Source organism: Neofelis nebulosa, chromosome 16 (assembly GCF_028018385.1).
Source record: "Neofelis nebulosa isolate mNeoNeb1 chromosome 16, mNeoNeb1.pri, whole genome shotgun sequence".
NCBI lineage: Eukaryota > Metazoa > Chordata > Mammalia > Carnivora > Felidae > Neofelis > Neofelis nebulosa.
Window position 1 is genome coordinate 61,031,397 of NC_080797.1, and position 13,023 is coordinate 61,044,419.

The following is a 13,023-nucleotide window of genomic DNA, read 5'->3' on the forward strand; positions in this document are numbered from 1 at the left end:
CCTCAACTTTCTGGCACAGAGGGAGAGCAGTTACACTTAGAAATATATATGTATATATTTATATATAGGTCTATAAAAATTTATCACACTTGATCAGAACTGTCCCTCCCACCCTTTCAGTTGGCCCCAAGGGAACCAGATCCTGATCCTGGGCCCAATCCCTGGGTCTTGCTCTCTTGATGCCTCTCTGGCCCTGCTGATCAGTGTGAGGTAGAACTCAGCATTATTATCCACCGTGTTCTGCAGGGAACAGGCCAGCTGCTAAAAGAGCAGTGCCTCTCTCCACAGTACCCTGTGAGCTCCTGACCACCACAAATCCTGATGGATGAGGGGAAGCGCCTCCCACCCCACAAGTCCCTGGGGCCTGAGCCAAAGTCAGATCCTGTACTGCAGCCACTCTTGCATGCTGGATCACTTGCGCCTGCCAAAGATGGACTTCTTGCCAGGGTTCTTGTTGCCCACACTTAAACCGATGAGGAGCCGGGCTTTCTCCTCCTCTTCCTGCTGTTGCATGTTGAGATCTGATTTAGTTTCTAGCTTTCCCCGGACCTCAGACCCTGTTGCAGGCTTCAGCCTTAGCTTCTCTTTGATTACCTGGTAGGTTAGAGAGGAGTAAAAGGGAAGGTAAATATTAGTGGGACAGGCAGAATAAATCACTGTGAACCAAGTCAAAAAAGATTTGTTAAGCTTACATGAAGGCACAATGTGGCAATTCAAATTATAAAATGATCTCTGCCTTCAAGAAGCTTACGGTCTAATTAGAACCTATTCTAAACCTGAAGCTGCGTCAGCTCTCAGTTCCCTAAAACTCAACAGCAGTTAACATATATAAGTGTAAACATTTAAACATCTGACCAAAGTCATGGAGAGGGCAGGGATAGAAGTTGCTCACTTCATTCACCTGCCCGTTGCCAAGGCTACTTGTCCTACATATGTCCTACAATGAAATGCTCCTGAGCACAGGACCTGTTTGTCAGCCCCTGCTAACCAAACAGCCATGAACTCTGGCAGGATACCTGGGCAACCAGGGCTTTGCGGCTGTCCCTCTTGACAGCCATGGCAAAGTCTAGCCATGTCCATGTGTTGTTGTGGTACTCCAGACAGGGCAGCACAAGGTTAAGGTCACCCCAATCCACACTATTCTTCTCACCCTGCAAGAGAAGGAGGGAGAGGGGAGAGAAAAGAGCGAAAAGATCAGCTGCCATTTTTAGTCCAAAGCTAATACCTTTTTAATATATGTGCTGCTGAAGTGAACACACAGTCCAATCTAATACTTAAGTCCCAAGTCTAGCACTTTCCTGCAGCAGCAATCTAAAGATACTGATTTCCCTTTACCTCATCCTGTAACAGTACTGACTCCTGAAGGCAGCAGAGGGAACAGCAGATTATTACCCAAAGACCATCTTCACAATTTAGACTGTCGTGCCTAATTGTAATCTCTGATCTTATCTGGTTCCCTTCCCACCCTGTTCTAGAAAGTACTAGGGAGGAGCAGACCTTGTAGCTGACACACAGAGGAACCTGTGGAATCTTTATGTAGATGAAGGAGTTGTTCATGGCAGCTCGCTCTTTCATCTTGTCAATATCATCCACAGGGTGCTAGGAAAGGCAGGAAACGAATATGAGTTCTTGAAACCATCAGAAGAAACTTAGAACCCCAAACATCTCCATCTCCTTTCATCCCTGGAAAAGACTCAGGAAACAGAAGAAATCTTCAGCTGACCCAAACAGAACCCTAGGATTCTTCCATCTTTCTGTCATTAGGGGCATGTCTGGTACCTCAGGTACTTTCCGAAATGATCTTCTGACACCAGAACTCCGATTTAAGCCTTGTGCAACACCCTTCCCAGGGCCCAGTGGTGCTGCATCATCTGTTGCAATCAGCTGCCGAGGCTTAACCACTGGTATTCCTATGAAAAAGCAAGCACACCAGCTGTTGTCCTCTTTCTGAAGCTTCAGCTATCTCTGAGGCTGCTACCCCAGTCTTCCGGATCTCCACCATAAAAGTTCTCACCAGTAGTCACCAGTTTGGACTTATCTTCTTCATCACCAACCTCATCATCTTCTACGCTTCGGCCAGGAAAGAAAAAGCCCATTATTCTATGGAAGAACTGGTGTGTCAGCTGGATGGTGAGAGGCACCACATTTACCTAAAGAGGAAAAAGGCTGAAGAAGCAATTAAGCTCAGACATCATCCCTCAGTTTACCTACCCCTAATGTAACATAACACACAGATAGCTTTTGAGTGCCCTTTGTTCCTGGGTCCCCAAAGGACTGTTTACTAACCTCAAAGTGTTCCTTAACAGAAATACCCCCAACAGGGGGCCGGACTTTGCTGAAGAGGCGGAGGGCTAGCTGTCGCCCAGACTGGCAGGAGCTCTGGGGCCGTAGGACTACCTGTAAGATAAAGAGTGATAAATCTACCCACAAATCCCTGCAGACTAAGAGGAAAAGCAACAGTCTTGCTAAGCTAGACAAGCTTTCACCTCTCAGATCACCACAGTATTTCCCTTAGTGGGTTTATGGGGAAGGGCCATTGCAAATGCCCTGTGTTAGGAAGCATGAGAATGGGGCAGGAATGGGAAAATAAGACTTGCCTTATAGACAGCATTGGGGAGGAGGTTGTTCATAGTGAACCAGCCCAATTCCAGAAGATGTTCTGCTGTGTCATCAGACTTATTCACCTATAAAGACAGATCCCCCCCCAACCCCACCCCACACACTATTATAAATCTTTCTCAGGAGCTTGCTAGAGAATTGCTACATATCCTGTTTTCAGGTTCTCCATATGTTTAACCCCAACCTTTGGTATCCCTTTCATCTCCATACAGTCAATTCACCCTTTAATCCAGTGTTTCTCATGGACACTACTAACAAGAGCACTAAGTGCCAGTAATCCTTCCCAATTACTGTGATAGTCAAAAATGGTCTCACTCATTTCCAAACTCCCAGGGGGAAGGAGTGTGGAATAATGAATCATGTCTTCTCCTCCACTGGTTATTTATTGCAGGAAAGCTGAATGTCAGTATAGAATTAATTCTATTCCAAGCTAGTATTGGAAGATTACTTCTTTCTGGGCCATATTTCTAGGGATAATCTTATTCAATGAAAGAAGCATTTGATCAAGCTCATCTATATCTGTATTATTTAATATTACAAACAACTGTGTCTAAAGGGAACTCTGCTCATGTATCATCATTAATAACCGTTAATACCAGCATTAGTAATCATATAATAATTAGCCTCTTTGTTTCTCCGAGTTAAGACTCCTGTGATAGGTCAATGTCTCTCAATACAGCTGCCTTTATGTGATTGTATATACCCGATACCTTGCTGTAGAGGAACCGCTGCAGCTCCAGTTCAGCAATTCCTAGCTGTCCATCTTCCTCTGTCAGACGCCATCGTGCCTGAGCAAAGTAGAACTCAGTGCGACGAACCACACTCACATCTTCTTGTTGCTTTCGCAACTCCATCTTATTGGCCTGCTGCAATTGGAAATCCTTAAAACACCTATAAATGGACAGGAGGGCCAAAGCCAATAAGGGTAACAGCATTTGGGTTGGGGGTGGGGTAGAATGCTCTAGAATGATGCAGGAGGTAAACCCAGAGATGGACCTATTTTGGGACAGCTATTCCCTATTTTTTTCACTGGATTCATGCTCCTCACACCCTGGGCCATGGGAGAATAAATCCCATCTTTCAAATTTTTCAATTCCACAGTTGTTGTTGTTGTTGTTGTTTTTTTTTTAAATTTTTTTTTTCAACGTTTTTTATTTATTTTGGGACAGAGAGAGACAGAGCATGAACGGGGGAGGGGCAGAGAGAGAGGGAGACACAGAATCGGAAACAGGCTCCAGGCTCCGAGCCATCAGCCCAGAGCCTGACGCGGGGCTCGAACTCACAGACCGCGAGATCGTGACCTGGCTGAAGTCGGACGCTTAACCGACTGCGCCACCCAGGCGCCCCTGTTGTTGTTTTTTCTTAAGTTCCACACCCATCTTGAGAAACTTAACAGAAGACCATGGGGAAAGGGAAAGGGAAAGGGAAAAAAACAGTTACAGAGAGGGAGGGAAGCAAACCATAAGAGACTCTTAAATACAGAGAACAAACTGAGGGTGGATGGGGGAGGGGGTGGGGGAGAGGGAAAAATGGGTGATGGGCATTGAGAAGGGCATTTGTTGGGATGAACACTGGGTGTTGTATGTAAGTGGTGAACCATGGGAATCTACCCCAAAAACCAAGAGCACACTTCACACACTGTATGTTAGCCAATTTGACAATAAATTATAAAAATATGTATACATATATGTATATATGTATACACACACACACACACACACAAAGTATATATATATGCGCTATGCCACGTGCTAACCATGTTAAAAAAAAAAAAAAAAGTAAGTTCCACACCCAGCATAGGGCTTGAACTCATGATCCTGAGATCAAGAGTCACATGCTCTACTGACTGAGCCATAGAGGTGCTGCTTTTTTTTTTTTTCCAAGGTTTTATTTTGGGGGTTTTTTGGTATATTTTGAGAGAGAGAGAGAGAGGGAGAGAGAGAATCCCAAGCAGGCTCCCCGCTGTCAGTTCAGAGCCCGACGTGGGGCTCAAACTCAGGAACTGTGAGATTATTACCTCAGGCAAAGTCAAAAGCTGGACACTCAACCGACTAAGCCACCCAAGTGCCCTCCAGGTACTTCTTAATAAAGTAATCTCTGCCCACTAATAAACCCCTACAATTGTATCTGCAATTGTGCTTCTTACTGACCAACTTCCAAGATATTTTATTTTCAGTTCACCTGCATAGCACCAGGGCCACAAGAGCTATCTTTCTGAGCTGATTTTCTCCTTTCCCAGGAGGTACTCTAATGAGGAGCCAAAGCAGGGGCTCTCCTGTTCTCAATCTCTTGGCCAAGACCAGCAACGCTCATTCGGGAAGTGCCCAAATCTACATCAGCCTTTGATAATGCACAACAGATCTAAAGCAAGGAAGAGAAATCAATTCCAGCTGGGGCACTAGAAAAGGGCAGGGAAAGGATGCTATGGCACCTGATGAGGATATTCAGCTCTTCACTTTCCAGCTGTAGGTTGGCCTTCTCCTGGTTTAGCTGCAGCTGAAGCTTTTGGTTCAGGTCAAGCAAGTTCTCATTCTTGCTGTCATCCTGCAAAGACTAGGGAGCCAAGGCAGGAGAAACTGAGAGGAGATCTCCTTTGTCCTAGGAGAACACCCTCTCCTCAAACTGCCCTGGTGACTACCTTCATGATAGAATACATCTGCTTTTCCAGCTGTCGTATTTGGGCCACATGCTGCCGCACGGCCTCCTGCAAGTGTAATATGCTGCTGCGCTGTTCCTCAGGATTGCTAGAGATCTCAAGCTGGAACCTGACTCGCTGCTTCTTCTCACTATGCTCCTGAAGGAATGGAAAAGGAAATGAGCCAGGTTTCTTAATAGACATGTCTTGTAGTAAGGTGAAATACAGAAAGGAACAAGAAACAGGGACCTCTTCTGGAAAGCTTACTTGTATCTGTTACCATTAGTAGCAAGCATAAAGGGTAGGCCAATGCAGAAGACATAAAGATTTCACAATAAGCCAGTGCCACAGGGTAGGGATAGAGGTGATAGTGGGGACCAGTTACTGTTTTTAAAGGTATTAAAGTGACTCAGCAGAGAACTGACCAAGAAAAACCACACATAAACAAGCTCTGCAGTCTCAGAAACACTCAGACCTTTTCTAGACAATTTCAACTGCTGCTATTGACTAACACAGGATGTACTCACCACAAGGTCCTTTTTCAGTCTGAAGCATGGCTTTTCTTACTGGACCCCAAATAAAGCACAAGGTCTGTCAGTTCCTGTGAGGTTAACTGGCATTCTATTAGGGCCCATGCTCACCTTCCGCTTAGGTTCTACGTGGAGCAGCAGGTTGTTGACGATGTCTAAGATCATGGCATACTGAGCCGGGTTGGTGGAGATTTCCAGCTCATGATGAATAAGGGTGAAGGTATCCACAGCTCCTAGGTAATTGATAGCAGCTAGGTAAGAAACTCAAGTTTCTCTCTAAATATCGACCCCATCTTCTAACCCATATTTGGTATTAGTGAGAGATGCTCATGGGTAGAAATAGGTTTTCTTATTTTAGAATTAAACAATATCCATTCATCCCAGTTCCCTCCAACAGTCCAGTTTATTCTCTTATAGCAGTACTTACACAATGTAGAGCAAAGTGAAAGTGTTAATGCCCAGGGCACAGTGGGACTTCTAATAACACTACTAACTCAAAACCACTAAGGAAATAGCTACTTTCAAAAATTCTCTAGTTCCCTTCTAAAAGCCTTTCAAGCCCTGAATACCTTCCTGTTTCTTTAGGAGATCTTCCTTTTCCTGGTTCTCATGAACCTCAGGTGGCTTTATCTGAGTTGCCAGCTCAGGATCAATGTCATGGCTGTAACTAATATAGTACATTCGGCAGCTACAGCGTGAAATGATCCGTTGGACTTGCTGGGCTTGTTGCGCCTCAGCTGGCTGGTTCCAATCTGGGAAGAGGTGGGAAAGAGATAAGAGAAAAACATTTTCAATGGAGGTATTGTGAGAACCTCCCAGCCATATGTGATGTTTAGGGAACTCCAGACACTTGCTTTCCCCCTAGCCTAAAACAAAATGGTCCTATTCCAGCATATGTTAATTTTAAGAGTATGTAAGAAAATGCACATCTAACAACATGATGGGGAGTAAGGGAGAGCTGACCTGTGGTGGTGGTAACCATGCCTCCCACTGCCTGCCCGCTCTCCATCAGCTCCTGCACAGAGTCCAGACTACGCTGCCGGTGCTCCTCAATATTCTTTACCTGAAGACAGAGATACAGGCACCTTTAACTCCTACCCAACTGGGACACAGATGATTATGATGCAAGTAATACTATCTAAATTTCCACTGCCTGGAACAGCTTGAAGGATCTCCCAGGGTAGAAGACATACATGACTCCCTCCTGGCCCACCACCTAAATTCTCCAAACCCAGATGAGTTACATGTCTGCAGGTCTAAGACCAGAAAAGCAAGCTAGGTTAAAATCATATCCTATCTGGGGGCACCTGGGTGGCTCAGTCAGTTAAGTGACTCTTGATACCAGCTCAGGTCATGATCTCACAGTTCTTGGGATCAAGCCTCACATCAGGCTCTGCTTGGGATTCTGTCTCCTTCTCTCTCTCTGCTCCTTCCCCACTTGTTTTCTCAAAATAAATAAATAAACATTAAAAAAAAATCCTATCCCACCTCACACCCATTAGGATGGCTACAATCAAAAAAAAAAAAAAAAAGTGTTGCCAAGGATGTGCAGAAATTGGCACCCTTGTGCACTGTTGGGGTATGTCAAATGGTACAATGGTACTATGGAAACAGTATGGCAATTCCTCAAAAAATTAAAAATAGAATTTTTGCTATATGACCTAGCAGTTCCACTTCTGGATATATACTGAGAAGAACTGAAAGCAAGGTCTTGAAGAGATTTGTACACCCATGTTCACATGGTATTATTCACAATAGCTAAAATATGGAAGCAACCCAAGTATCCACTGATAGACAAATGGATAAGCAATTTGTTGTACATACAACAGAATCCAATCCTAAAAAGGAAGATGCTACAACACGAACAAACCTTGAAGAGATTATAGGAAGTGAAATAAACCAGTCACAAAAAGACAAATGCTGTATGATTCCACTTATACAAGGTACTTAAGAACAGCCAAAATCATAGAGACAGAAAGTAGAATGGTGGTTGCTGAGGACTGGAAAGGGGAAGGGAGGTTATTGTTTAATGGGTATAATTTCAGTTTTATAAGATGAAGAGTTAGGGAAATGGATGGGGGTGATGGTTGAACAACATTATGAATGTATTTAATACAAACTTAACTTTACACTTAAAAATGGTTAAAACCAGGGGTGGCATCCAACTCTTGATTTCAGCTCAGGTCACGATCTCAGTTGTGAGATCAAGCCCTACATCGAACTCTGCGCTCAGCATAGAGCCTGCTTGGGATTCCCTCTTTCCTTCTCTCTCTCTGCCCCTCCTCTGCTCACACTCTGTCTCAAAATAAATAAATAAACTTAAAAAATGGTTAAAATGGTAAATTTTATATCTTACCACAATAAAAAAAAATTTTTTTGAGGAAAAAGTCAATCCTGTCAAGCATAAAAAAATTCATCAAAACCAGTGACTTTCCCACCCACTTTGATATTCATGCAATTGTGGTTTTGCTGTTTTCTGTTTTCAGACAACCACTCTGACACTGTTGCCCATGGGGTAAAGGGAATGAATTCTTTTGAGTCTCTCTGCCAAGCTGAAGTCAAAGTGAATAGTAGAATGAGTGATATGAAGACCATAAGCAGATCTGCCAAGTCACAAAAAATTTCATATGGGAAAGGCAAGATCAAAGTACTCCCACCAAACTCAGTGAAGACAATCATAAGCAAAACGAAAAGACAACCTACTGAAAGGGAGAAGATATTTGCAAATGATACATAAGGAACTCCTACAACTCAACACCAAAAAAACCCCCCCCAAAAAACATTAATCCAATTAAAAATGGGCAGAGGACCTGAGTAGACATTTTTCCAAAAGAAGACATACAGATGGGCTAACAGACACATGGAAAGATGCTCAAATTCATTAATCATCAGGGAAATACAAATCAAAGCCACTTCACACTAAAATGGCTAGTATCAAAATGAAATAACACATCTTGGCAAGGACGATGAGAAAAGGGAAACTGTGCAACGTTAGCAGGAATGTAAATTGGTGCAGCCATTCTGGCAAACAATACTGAGATTCCTCAAAAAACTAAAAACGGAAGTACCATACAATCTAATAATTCCACTTCTGGGTATTTATTTGAAGAAAATGAAATCATTAATTCGAAAAGCCCTATATTTAATGCTTATTATGTGTATTTATAATAGCCAAGATACAGAAGCAACCTAAATGTCCTTCAACAGATGAATGGATAAAGACGTATTTTATATATACACAATGGGATACTACTAGCCATAAAAAGGAATAAAATCTTGCCATTTTTGGCAATACAGATGGATCTAAGGGTATTATCCCAAGTAAAATCAGACAGACAAAGATAAATCCTATACGATTTCGCTTATATGGGGAATCTAAAAAACAAACAACAAAAACAGAAATAAACCCATAAAGAACTGGTGGTTGCCAGAGGGGAGGAGGGTGGGAGGAATAGGTGAAATAAATCAAGGGGATTAAAAGGTACATACTTCCAGATATAAAATAACTCAGAGATGAAAAGTACAGTACAGGAAATAGTCAATAATACTGTAATAATTTTATATGGTGACAGATGGTAACTACCCTGGTGAGCATTTTATAATGTTTGTAATTGTCAAGTCACTATGCTGTACACCTGAAACTAATATGTCAACTATACTTCAATTAAAGAAACAAAAAAACCCCTAGGATATTCTACTCTAATGCTAATATCACAGCCTGAGGAAAAAAAGGGTTCACATGTAAAAGAGGGCATGCCTAAAAGAAGCAGAGACCCGGAAAATGCTAGAGATCTTGCATAGCTCATCCTGCCCACCTCTGCCTGAGTATACCTTCTATGCCTACCTCCTGAGATTAGTGGTAAAGAGCACTACTTGCCTGAATCACAGATATAATATATCAGCATGACCTCTCATAGTACCAATAACTTGACCCTTACTTGGCTTGACATCTGATTAAATGATTACCTTGTGTGTAATTACACCTGAGGTTGCTTAGATTGAGCCCTAAGGTTGTTGGAGTAAGAAGCACCAGGCAGGGAGGACAGAAGAGGGATTAGCTTTTTCCCCACTAAGTAGAATGGTAAATGAAGTTATCCTATTGGTCCTTAAAGAGGTAGCTGGATCCAGTAACTCATTTGGGTGTACCATGCCCAGCACAATGTGGACACTTCACACCGGTTAAGTAGTAACAATGCTGAGTATTAGGTACATCTTATAACTATTAGATCTCCTATTATTCTGGGAGAATATCCTAGAAATTATAAAGCAAATTCAGTTTTACTACACTGAAAAGAAAATCTATGGCCTAGTCCCTGCCAACTGCTCATAATTCCACCATCTAACAAAATGCTGTCTTGACACACTTAGACCTCCTCTGACATAACTTTTTTAAAATGGTGTAATTATTTTCCATCTAAATGAAGCTTTGTATTTTTCTTTTTTTTTTTAATTTTTTTTCAACGTTTTTTATTTATTTTTGGGACAGAGAGAGACAGAGCATGAACGGGGGAGGGGCAGAGAGAGAGGGAGACACAGAATCGGAAGCAGGCTCCAGGCTCCAAGCCATCAGCCCAGAGCCTGACGCGGGGCTCGAACTCACGGACCGCGAGATCGTGACCTGGCTGAAGTTGGACGCTTAACCGACTGCGCCACCCAGGCGCCCCGAAGCTTTGTATTTTTCAAAGCAGTTTCTCACCCTTGATCCTTTCAACAATCTTGTGAGGGGGAAGTATTAACTCAATTTTACAAATAAAGGCGACTTGGGGCCCTGGGGTGGCTCAGTCAGTTTAAGCCTCTGACTCTGGATTTCAGCTCAGATCATGGTCTCAGAACTGTGAGTTTGAGCCCCACATCGGGCTCAGCACTGACAATGCAGAGCCTGCTTGGGATTCTCTCTCCCTCTCTCTATGCCCCTCCCCTGCTCTCATCTCTCTCTCTCAAAATAAATAGATAAACTTAAACAAAGTAAATAAAGGTGACTCACCCAAAGGCTCATGGCTACTATACCAGCAAAGGTGGCATTAGAACTCACATAACCTGAGTCCTAGACAAGCAGTCTTTGTATTCAACCTTACTGCTTTGCTGAAACTAATCAAACATCTTCATAAGAGAAATCAGAGAAAGGGCAGATAAAGAATTTATCTAAAGTTCTCAGGCTTACTGCCTGTTTTCTTGGCTGCCTGCTGATTAGTGTGATTTATTAGCAGAGGTCAGCAATCTTCTCAAATGTAAAAAAGTTCCAACCCATTTTATTCTAGTGCTGGGAAACAATAATTTCCCTCACAATAAAAAAGAACAGCAAGAGATTAAAAAAAAAAAGAAAAAAGCACTATGTGCTCACAGACCACAAATCAGAGACTGCCTGCAATTCCTGTATTTGACTAACCTCTAACCAGAGCTGTCGGCCATCCTGCTCAGTGGGGCTGCTTTCAGTGGTGGCAAAGTACTGCATGCCATCCAGTAGGCAAGTCCAGGATGTCTTTTGCTTCAATGTGTCACCATACCAGGCTGGATGGTGTTGGCACTGCAGCAGCTGAGCTTTGGCAGCTGACACAATGACACAGCCTTCTGTCTCCGCTCCACGAAGAACCATCTATGCCATAGACAGGAGCAGAATCATAGCACAAGGGCCACCAGGGAAGATGAGAAGGTCAGTGAAAGGACTGTATCAATGAATGCAGCTGGATCTAATTCTGGCTTACACTATGGTTTTAGAAATGGAAGGATTATCCTGGATACCTGGTGGAAGGAATAATTGTTTGGAGCTCTATCTGCCCATTCTTATTTGGCGCTGGGAGAAGGTGAACACATATGATCAGGATCTAGCCCAATGCTGGGGTGCTCTGGTAAAGAGAAGTTACCTGGCAATTAACCAGCTCAATAAGGCAGTTTCGGTTATATATATCATCCGTCTGGCAGGCAGCGATGCCACACAGCTGATCACTCACACCTGATTCCTCTTCTGTGAACACTACAAACCTGTCTGTCTCTTCAATCAGCTTCTGCAACATGTAGGCACCTGGCAGAGAAATAGGAAGTGGAAGAAAGTCACAATCTCAAAGGAATATGGGCAATACATCTAGGGCCAAACCGATCTTCCTTCAATTTCTCTAGAAAATACTCTCTCCAACCTGTAACTCCAGCCCACCCACTCCCCTCCTTGATCTCTGAGGGCAAAATAAGGGTTGTCATTTCATTTCCTCAATTTTAACAAAAATAACAGATTCCCAAGAGTGCTATATAATAGCAGCATTTTTTTCTCTTAGGTATATCAACCTCTGATTACTCTTTCTTCTCATTTTGTTCCTTATATTTTTCATTTTATATTATTTTAAATGTTGTTTGTGGACCACTCCTTTCCATATGAAACCACTCCTTTGCCATTAGTGCCACTGTGTTCTCATAGCTCTACTGCTTCCTACGATTATGCCTCTAAATCCTCTTCTCCCATGTCTTAGAAATAAGTATCTCCTCGGGTTCCCTTCTCTTCCTCTTTCTTCTAATGAGTTTTTCTAACAGAGTGTTATGGTTAGCAGCATCCAGAATCAGACTTGTCTGCCTGTCCTGTATTTAAGATCCTATCTCTGCCAGTTACTCGATTGTGACTTTCAGCAGCTTGCTTTAACCTGTGTCTCAGTCCCCTTGTCTGTAAGATAATAGTAAGTATCTCATAAGGTTGTTGAGGGAATTTAATGCAATAACACACAAAAGTATTTTGCAGAGTACCTGCCACACAGAAAGCAACTATTATTATCTACTTGGGATTAACTTTTAGCTCTATGCCGAAACTCCCAAAGTTTTCACCTCTAGTTCTAAGCTTTTAGATCCTCATTTCCAGCTGTTGGTTAGACATTACCGAGACGTACTACTTGCACCACAAACTCAGCATGTCCAAATCTGAACTCAACAACCCTGTTCCTCCCCGAACTTTAGTATTTAGTATCCTCTGGCTCTCCTATCTCTGATATTACTGTTACCGTCATGCTAGTCCCAGGCTCAAAGCCTCAGTCGTTATTGCTTTCTATCTTAACTCTTTCTTCCAACCAGTTGCCAAATTTCTTAGTACAATAACATTTCTACCCATCCCCTCATCTCCATTCCCACTGCCTCTACCAAGTTCAGGCCCTCATTACATGTTGTTGGGACACCATAATAGCTTCCTTATCTGTCTCTCCACCTCCAGTTTCTTCCTCTCCAGTCCTCCTCCACAGCACTGCTAGATTTATCTTCCTAAAAGTA

The 13,023-nt window shown here is 42.8% G+C and overlaps 1 protein-coding gene across 4 annotated transcripts in view; it reads right to left on the bottom strand.

Moving 5' to 3' along the window:
- Positions 1 to 30: 30 nt before the first annotated feature.
- BLTP2 (bridge-like lipid transfer protein family member 2) overlaps positions 31 to 13,023 on the bottom strand; it is a 28,200-nt gene continuing 15,207 nt past the window's right edge. The window contains exons 25-39 of one of the 4 annotated variants that reach the window (XM_058704571.1): positions 11,646 to 11,803; positions 11,171 to 11,377; positions 6,748 to 6,847; positions 6,354 to 6,536; positions 5,896 to 6,017; positions 5,258 to 5,413; positions 5,051 to 5,172; positions 3,330 to 3,510; positions 2,598 to 2,684; positions 2,287 to 2,397; positions 2,015 to 2,150; positions 1,780 to 1,910; positions 1,498 to 1,599; positions 1,017 to 1,151; positions 31 to 594 (exon numbers count right to left, since the gene is read on the bottom strand). In XM_058704571.1, the coding sequence (XP_058560554.1) occupies positions 412 to 594; positions 1,017 to 1,151; positions 1,498 to 1,599; positions 1,780 to 1,910; positions 2,015 to 2,150; positions 2,287 to 2,397; positions 2,598 to 2,684; positions 3,330 to 3,510; positions 5,051 to 5,172; positions 5,258 to 5,413; positions 5,896 to 6,017; positions 6,354 to 6,536; positions 6,748 to 6,847; positions 11,171 to 11,377; positions 11,646 to 11,803 (2,114 nt within the window). In that variant the 3' untranslated portion in view covers positions 31 to 411. Of the gene's footprint in view, positions 595 to 1,016; positions 1,152 to 1,497; positions 1,600 to 1,779; positions 1,911 to 2,014; positions 2,167 to 2,286; positions 2,398 to 2,593; positions 2,685 to 3,329; positions 3,511 to 5,050; positions 5,173 to 5,257; positions 5,414 to 5,895; positions 6,018 to 6,353; positions 6,537 to 6,747; positions 6,848 to 11,170; positions 11,378 to 11,645; positions 11,804 to 13,023 lie in introns of those variants that run through there. The other 3 variants (XM_058704572.1, XR_009255207.1, XR_009255208.1) reach the window with 3 other exon arrangements.